This window comes from Hippoglossus hippoglossus, chromosome 22 (assembly GCF_009819705.1).
Source record: "Hippoglossus hippoglossus isolate fHipHip1 chromosome 22, fHipHip1.pri, whole genome shotgun sequence".
Lineage (NCBI taxonomy): Eukaryota > Metazoa > Chordata > Actinopteri > Pleuronectiformes > Pleuronectidae > Hippoglossus > Hippoglossus hippoglossus.
Genome location: NC_047172.1, coordinates 2,882,638 through 2,892,142, shown reverse-complemented (window position 1 = coordinate 2,892,142; position 9,505 = coordinate 2,882,638). Strand labels below are relative to the sequence as shown.

Genomic DNA, 9,505 nt, shown 5'->3' with positions numbered 1-9,505 from the left:
AGATACAGTTACACACTGATATGAGCATGCATCATTATTATCTAATATTCAGTTTTAATTCCAACAGCTAAATCACTGGTTTAAGGTCAGTGAAGTGTTTTAGAGGTTGATATCTAAGATCATTTTTGATTTGGTGTTTAAAATGAGTTTTCCCTTTGAATTGTATTGAATTACATTGCAAATTGTTTTTTCTTTTAAATGTGCTAATATCACGATCTGCCACAGGGACGTGTATTTATTACAGGGGCTTCATTTCACAGGAGAAAAGGCTGTGAGCTCCTCTTCTGATTGGCTGACATGACCTGTTCTTGCAAGAGCTTCAGATTTAAGGTTAAGAGAGGGGATGTAAAAGTAAACATTTGTAAAAACTTCAAATAAAACACCAGAAAAGTATAAAATATGGGATATTTATTTTCTTGCATGTATTTTATTGATTCCTTCGTACACAAATTTGTTTAAAAAAATATACTAATGTGAAATATAGTAAGCAAGATATTATTCAGGTGAATATGCTTGTGTCGGTGGTTGTTGAATGTTTGCCATACTGGGAATTATGTCTCTAGAGTCATGCATTCTACTTACAAACGACATATGCACACCTCAGCTACATATGGTAAAACACTTTGAATTGCTTGAGCCTGTATAAAACCTGCTAAACAATATCAAACATGGATATAAGGTCTCGGCTGTGCTCTGTCTAACTGCTCTGGTCGCCTGCTGCAGTCGGCTGCAGGGACATGGTGTCGTCGATCCACGCCGTGTAGTGGGAGACGATGGTGTAAATTCCAGGCTTTTTAATTTGGCCACACTTCTTTCCCCCGTTGGAAGTGATGCCGACCACAACTCCATTGTAGAGCAGAGGACCCCCAGAGTCTCCCTGAAGGACGAGACAGAGAGGAGACGTTTTAACGGTCAAACATTACACTGAAAGAACGACGGTGACCCCAAGTTGCTTAAAGCAGCACAATGCAACTTTTTTTTACCTTTAAACAGCAGATTTGTTAAACTGAGTGTGATGGTCGAGTGAGTGTGAACATTCACTCCCTGAGCGTCTGTTCTCTGTGACTCTGGTGAGTGGGTTCGATCTCCTGTGAGAAGAACTGACTCAGAGTCACAGCTTCAACTGTCACATTCAGCTCCAGACACTTTAAGAGTGAGGCTGAGCTGTGGATCCGTTAAAAAGACTCAGAAGTTATTATAAACCAGAGTTTATCTCCAATATTCAGCAGGAAACGAAGAATTGTAAACATGAGCTGGGCTGATTCACTGCTACGTGCGAGAAAGTTCTTCGGTTTGATTAAAAAACGCTGAAAAGAAGTTGTGACGCAATCGATCTTCAAATGCAGCCTCTGAAGGATGTGACACCCGAATAGAGACGCAGCGAGAGTTTGTTGTATTTGTTCCCACTGCAGCTCTTCTGGTTCATGGGTAATATCCACTGTTCATTGATACACAGAGTTAATCCCCATGTGTGGCTGCAGAGGGCGCTGTTGCTGGGTAAAAGTTACACAGTGTTGCTTTAAAAACATAAGCACGGTCATATTTCTGACTGTGAGCGATGTGATCATTTACATTCTGTCAGAGCTAAAGCTTACATCACAGCTGTCTTCTTTCCTGAACGGCTGATGACAGGGTTCTGGACAAACCCTGTGCGCACACATCATGTTGCTGGTGAACTTCCTGCCGTAGTAGTCACTGCGTGTGCAGCGAGTCGAGCTGAACATGTCCACCGCCACCTCTTTGAGCTTGTCGGGTCTGGAGCCCAGGTCGTCCAGGGAACCCCAGCCAGCTGTGTCCACCTCTGCACCGGTGCCGGGATTTGTTCCTCCCACTCGCAGGAATTCCACCGGTTTAACAGCCTCGGACACGTTGACCGGACGATCCAGCTGCAGAAACCGCGCATGAGATCGACCTTTTCCACTCACTCTCCATGGTGATGACTTTACAACCAACACAAAATATACAACTTACCTTAATTAGAGCAATGTCGTTATCGTAATTTGACCGGCTGTAGTCTGGGTGGTTGTAAAGTTCCAAAATGTCAAAGGTTTGCTTTGTTTCCTCAGGTTCACTCAGAGAATGGACACCCAGCACGACCTTCCTCCCGTTAGGACTGTGAAGAGAGCACAGTCATATTACAGCTTTAAATAATCCTCAAAACATATTGTGGAGTAAACATAAAAATCACAGAATACCAGAGAACTGCATTATATTTGTCCTGATTCCCACGTAACTACACGCATCATGCTCGGAAGAAGGTTTCCTCACCCGGTGGAGAGACAGTGAGCTGCCGTCATCACCCACTGATCTGCCACCACAAACCCCCCACATTCATGTGTCAGGTTCTCCCCATCTGGCACCTGGATGGAGGCCATGTAAGGCCGAGAGTGTGGCAATGCGTCTCTGCCCCCAATGATCCCCTCGCCTGAAATGAGCAAAACGCACAAACACAGGAGATAAAGTCAAAGACACTTGAACAATTATCTTTGCTCAACATGCAGCGCACGAGTGTCACATGTGGAAAGGTTCAGTCACGTTGTCATGGCTCCCAGCAGATTCCTCCACCAAGGCTGATCTCACACATGGTTTTATAGTTTTTATAGCAGAAATATAAAATATAAAGATAAGAGAAAGTTGTCTGAAAACCTAAACCCTTCTTTGTAATAAATCATAGTAAAAAAATGTCATATAATATTCATGTATCTGCTCTTTAATCTACGTTCGCATCAACATTGAAAGTGCTCTCCTCCGGCCGAGGCCCCATCACTTCACCAAGTTTTCACAAAATCCTGCAAACAAATAAAAACCTACAAACAAAACCAACAGACAACAACTAGCAACGACCTCCATGGCAGCAGGTTGAATATATCAATAATAATATTATATATCATAATAATACTTAATAAAACAAATAGAAACATTGTCATAATAGAAAGAAAGGATAGAACTTGTACATGTGTGACAGAAATTAAAGCAAAGAGGCACTCATTGAAATAATAAAAAGTATGATGAGGCAAAACCAGGGAATTTTGTATAATAAAAATATGTTTTGAGATTTGATTAAGAAGAAGCTCCAGACTCTGAGGTAACTATAAAGTCAGTGAACCTAATTCTTAATGAGCAAAAATAATGAATAAGAAAGAAAGAAACAAGCAGAGGGGTTTTCACTAATGTACCAGTAAAGATTTGCAGCAAAACACATTCGTGATACAAAAGTAAAAAATAAAGATTTCAACACGTAAATTACCCACAAGTCAATAGATGAAATATTAGATAAGGAAATAATATCTCAAACTCACTGTGTGAAATGAGGGAAGCAACAAAAACAGCAGCAGCCACAAACAGTTCTCCGCCCGACGCCATGATGTTGGTTTGACTGAAGTAAAAACAGCGAGTCTCTGTTTTTAAAGTTTTCCTGGTGAAAGAGAGGAAACATCAATCAAGCAGATAAAGTGCACGACGCGAGTGGGAGTGCGACCGACCTGCTGGTCCCAGTTTCCTGGAGTGAAAAACAGGAAAACATCAAACATGCTCTCTGACGTCTTTCACTTTCAAAGATACTTTTCTTTATTTAAAACACTGCGTCCAAACTTTGTATTTCCCAGAATTCAGTGTGATCATTTCAGTGGGTCAGGCTCAGCTTCTCATTTTTTCACAATAATCACATCTCCCTCAATTTGGGGTGAAGTTGTGTGAGTGTAATGTTGTATGTGTAATATTATATTTTAATATCACGTGCAATACTTTTATCATTATTACTCACTGCAACTTTTATTTAGTATTAGTTTCACTGTCTCATGTAACTGACTTATTGCATTCTCATTTCTGTCAGGCTCTGATTCTGCATTTACTCTTTATACATTTATATTTTCATTTAATTTACATTACACTTATTTACATTTATATTTTTAGACTTAGCGTTGTTTTATTTACTCTATCCTATTATATTATATATTGTTGTGATGTTGGAGCAAGCCGGCACAGGAAAGTCTGATCCCTTATCTTAAGTATAGATCATAAATAAAAAATCATAAACAGAACTAAAAACACGACTCCAGCAGAAATGCAGCGGACAGCTTCATTTGTATTATTATGCCCTGATCTGACATTTTAAAGTTACATAACACTGAGATTTGGACGAACCCGACATGACCTCATGGAAGAGGACGTTATCTTCTTCTCTTCTGCTTCTCGTAAATCTGACAGGAAAACACCAAACGCAGCCAATGTGCAGAAAGTACGTTGGAAACATTTGCAGCTACGATAAGTCACAAAATATTATCCCAACCCGTCAGATGTACTCTGTGTTCTGCACAAACATCCCCACTGCACACGCACAAACAGGAATTATGCATACACGCTTTCTTTTCTTTGCAAAGCGATTTTCAACCTATTTTCTTTGACAGTTTTTCCCAGGAGCAGACTCAGGTACATTTAGGGACATGCTACCCCTCGGTGTGTGTAATGTGGTGCAGCTTGGGCAGCTTTACTTCCACCTTCACCCGTTTGTCTCCACGAGTCTCCGACCTCCACCCCTGCATTAACGTCTGCTTCCAGTTCAGATCTGACACATGTTTGTTTAACTGAAACTCCTGTTGGCGGCTGTTTGGACAGAATAATCCCACTGGAGAGAAATATCGGCCTCAGCCGAGCTGATTACATCTGAGGTGGAGGAGCTTTGGGAAGAGAGGCACGAGATTAACAGGTCAAATATTACATCCAGGGAAATTTACCAATGTTGTTTTGTTCCACGTCTGAAGCTGCTAATTAATTTACTCTGGACGTCCTGTCAACTTGGATTTATTTTATTTTCCTGCCGCCGCCACATTGTTCAGATTCTACCTGTGGTTTTCAATAGAATACGTGTGAATAAAGGTTCTGCATTTATTTGCTCTAAAGAAAACACATAAATAAAAGATGCACAAACATTCACACTATGCAGTATATTTTATTATTACTGGGTTTCCGTGCCAACAGCCTCATCTCCTCCACATAACTTTTCACTCCACATTCCCAGTTCATGTATTAATCATAACTAATCATAACAACACTGAACTTTACTCATATCGCACCTTTCAAAACACAGTTAAGGTTTATGATCAGTTAAGAGACTAGTTATGAGAAGAATCTTTAAATTTGAAGATCGAAAAATAATTAGTAGAAAAAACTAAAAACATAACAACATAAATATTCAATAACATAAATGAACATAGATTCATATTTAATTTAATTTCTGCCCGAAAAGAAGTAGGAAGAAGCAACATCCTTATCTTTTTAAACCTTGTTCTAAATAATCAAACTACAATTTGAAATATAACTTCACCCGCTGCAGTTTTCTTACATATGTTCATGTGCTTTGATTCCTCTTCTTGTTTTTGTTCTTTTCATAAATTAGGTCTTTGTTCATCTTATTAAACTGTTTGAGAAATCACCCCACAGATTGATTTGCACATGCTTTTGAGATTGGTGCGAGATGCTTCAAGTTATAATCCCCCTCTCTGTCCAATAACACGTTTTGTAAGTTACCAGGACGTAGATTGTTCCTGCTCCTCCATCAGACCCATGAGATGCACAGGAAGCAGAAGGAGGGAGGCTGAGGACCAGTGAGAGTCAGAGCCAGGATCCAGGATGAAAGAACAAAGAGGAGGAGACGGCCCCAAGCGACGACCTGTAGTGAATACATGGGACAGAAGAAACCTGATGATGAGGAGGATGACGAGGAAGAGGAGGATGGTGTGGGGTGAGAGGAGGAACGCCAACTGTACGGGGGAACATCTGACAAACGAGTCCCACAGTGGAAACAGAAGACCCGTCCAAACATCCTGTGTTATTTACAGATCCGCAGATGAAACGGTCGTATTGGTGACGATGTCCTCAAACTTGATTAGAAAGAGGAAAAACAATCAAAGCTAAAACTTGATCTCAAAATGAAAAAAGTGAATTATCCAGGCAGGCATCACGTGGTTTATTCTGCAAGCAAACAAACAAACAAACAAATGTCGTATATTTTAAGCAGCAGTGATGTTGAAGATGATGATGAAGGAATCTCCGCGGACACCGTTCTTGCTTGTATAATAAGGTTTATTACACAGAAGTTACAGGTCAGGACGGGTACCGGCACACCCGGAGACGTTCTCGGCCAATTCAGAAGTCTGAGTCGCCGGTGTCGGACAAGCATTCATATAGGGAACTTGTTTACGCCCAAAACTTGAGATAAAATGACATCATACATAGGGGCATCTAATTCAAAACATGCTTCCTACTTGAAGATGGGAACCTCTCCATCTAACAGGTCAAAGAGCATTCTCGGGAGGAGAGAACTAACAAGTAACATATTGTAATAACACTTAGGGAGTCTGAGAGTCCAGAAATCAGGCGCCGCTAGCTTTAAACCTGTCATTATGTTTTACACACGTGTCAAAATGATCCATGTTAGCTAAATACACCACACAAACAAACAAACAAACAAACAAAAGGCGTCTGCTGTCTCCCTCTCTGGTAAAAAACCATCAACCCCTTCTGGTGTCTGGTTTCCCTCACATGTAAAATCACCTGGGGCCCAGTGCCTTCATAACAAAAGCATAAACTAACTATAACAATAATTCTTGACACAAACAGCAGAAGTGACGGATGTAGTGAAAACACAAACATCAGCAACATCTGTGTTAAAGTTTATGATGTTTATGAGACTCCGAGTCAGACTCCAGCTCAGGTACCTTATCTTTTAAACCTGCGCTGCCCTCTGCAGGTACAAACTACAAACAACCGCCACTAGAAAAAAAGAGACTATTTCTGAAATACACGTTCTTTTGAGGCAGTTGCATTAAACTGAACAAAAGTTAAACAGTTACAATCATGAGAAAACGTCCCAAAGTGTCTATCGAGCGAAGTGTTTGACAGTTTCAGGTCATTACGCTCGTTCAAGAACCAAAAAATAGACCAATTATGATAATTAAAGTCACACAGGTGCTGAGTCAGAGCCTCCTCGCCTCGTGTCTCTGGGGGGGAGGAGGGGGGGGGGGGGTTTGACCTGCTCGTGATCATGTGGTCGTGTTAGTGTAAAGTGGGGAAATAAGACAATTAAGTCGTGACTCATATTCTCACAATTACAAGTTAGGAAGAGCACAACAGTGAGAAATTATAGGCTAAACCAAGTAAAGACACATGTATCCACCTCGATGATGATGATGATGATGATGATGATGATGATGATGATGAAGATGAAGATTTGCTGGAAATATGGACATCCACAATTTGTGAGTGATTCAAAAACTTTTAAAGCAAATTCTTCAGCACTTTAAATATTATGAATCTAATATATCGTTGGTGTTGTTGCCATGGCAACGAGTTAAAACTGCAGCTCTCGCCTTGAGCAACCAAGCCCACCCAGCCAGGTATGCAATATGTGTGTGTGTGTGTGTGTGTGTGTGTGTGTGTGTGTGTGTGTGTGTGTGTGTGTGTGTGTGTGTGTGTGTGTGTGTACGTGTGCTCATCCCTGTGTGTGGTCTGGCACTGAACCAATTATCAGGTGAGTTAACTGTCATTTTCCACTTTATTGTTTTTAAAAATGTTTCATTACTCTCCCTCTCTCTCTCTCTCTCTCTCTCTCTCTCTCTCTCTCCCTCTCTCTCTCTCTCTCTCTCTCTCTCTCTCTCTCTCCCTCTCTCTCTCTCCCTCTCTCTCTCTCTCTCTCTCTCTCTCTCCCTCTCTCTCTCTCTCTCTCTCTCTCTCTCTCTCTCTCTCTCTCTCCCTCTCTCTCTCTCTCTCTCTCTGTCTCTCTCTCTCTCTCTCTCTGTCTCTCTCTCTGTCTCTCTGTCTCTCTCTCTCTCTGTCTCTCTCTCCCTCTCTCTCTCTCTCCATATCTCTCCTCCCTCGCTCGCTCACTCCACCTCCGCCTCTCATTCTCAGACACTGCGTCAGCGCCTGCATGTGAGTCTGTCTGGCAGAGTTTTCTATCCATCCATCAATCAATCATTCAGTCCGTCTATTTGTCCTTTTTATTACTCACTAAAATTACTTTTCTGTTTACGACTTTGATCACTCGTTGCCATCGGCTCATCAGAGATCCCTGGATTTTGTTCTACCTCTTAAACTATTAACGTGTTTTATTTCAAAGCCGACGACCAGGTCCATCACACAGACACACACAGAAGAATGCAATTTGCATATGGCTTCTTTGAACCTGCTAACACGTGCACGGTGGATGTTTTGTTGTGCTGTTAAAGTTCATATCATTTCCAACACAATGGGAAAGCAGGGCTGTGTTTTAAATTATTCAACAATGAAGTACAAAGGCTGCAAAGAAATACCTAAACTTTTATAATAATCATTTTATTTGTACAGCACTTATCAAGCAAATACACACAAAACAATTACAACATTGAAATGTCTCAAGAGGTGTAAGTAATGAAATGCAGACAGTTTATCCTTGTACATACACACGGAAACACATGAAGTGAAAACAGGTCAGATAGAAGAAGTAAAAGTAAGTTTTAAGACAAGATTTAAAAGTTGCAGCAGAGTCAGCTGATCTAATCGTCTGTTCCCGAAAACTGCAAAGACTCGATCGCCGTTATTTATCCATCGGTTCTGCATCTGGAGTCCAACTCATGTGTGAAAACAGTTTTAGTTCTTGCTTGTTGACTTTTCCTCTGAGTTCTGACGCTTTGTGAGGTTTTGTTCATCATTCTGCAAGTAAAGTTTTGAACTTGGAACTTTCTCCAATCGTGTAGTTTAATCGTTGCAGTCGATTTTGTGTCTCGGTGTTTTACCTGCAGTCTGGAACAGTGACCGGCCAACCTCTGGAGCCTGTTAACGAGGGAGCAGCTCCGTTACGTGCCCCTGTGCTGGATCATTACAGTGATTGAAAGTGTTTTAAAATTAATTCTGTTAATTCTAAAGGACAGAATTGAGTTACGAAATACACAGAATGAACCTTGAAAGCTCACACACGATCACGGCTCTTCAGCTTTTTTTATGACTCATTCACGGATCCTGACGTGTGGTTGTGATTTATGGAAGTTACTGAGCAACTGGTGCGGCAGATACACAAAGTGCAGTGTGATGCGCTGAGGGGAAAGTTTACAAAGATGTTTAGAGCTGATAGCGACGCAGCTACAGCCACAGCACAGTAAACAGTGGAACCTCTTCATCACTAAGGATGTTTGTGACGACTTTTGAGCTGCAACAACCTGAATGCCAGACAATACAAGAATTCTCCATTTGTAGGTTTGCAGAGTCCCTTTTGTCTGGGGCCCCTCAAGTCTCTTGAAAGGCTCCTGTGTGTATTAGAGAAGTATATGTATGAATGTGTTGTAAAGCGATTTGAGTGGATTTAAAAACTATGAAAGAAGCGACGCCTCAAAGTGAAGAAGACTTTGAATCAAGGCAACAACACGAGGATGTTTCAAACTTTGCAGAAGCTGTTTTTGTCACGAGTGTAAGTTTTAATGATGAAATGTAAAAAATACATCAAGGTTTGAAGTTTTCAATTCATCAGGGACGA

General features: G+C 41.0%; 1 protein-coding gene across 1 annotated transcript; it reads right to left on the bottom strand.

Annotated features, from left to right (window-relative positions):
• Nucleotides 1-391: 391 nt before the first annotated feature.
• Nucleotides 392-4,434, bottom strand: cfd (complement factor D (adipsin)). The gene is made up of 6 exons (XM_034576979.1): nucleotides 4,391-4,434; nucleotides 3,300-3,415; nucleotides 2,269-2,425; nucleotides 1,972-2,113; nucleotides 1,596-1,886; nucleotides 392-877 (listed from the first exon to the last, which is right to left on the bottom strand). The coding sequence occupies exons 1-6, from the start codon at nucleotides 4,432-4,434 to the stop codon at nucleotides 698-700; spliced, it is 930 nt and encodes a 309-aa protein (XP_034432870.1). The 3' UTR covers nucleotides 392-697.
• Between the last annotated feature and the right edge of the window lie 5,071 nt (nucleotides 4,435-9,505).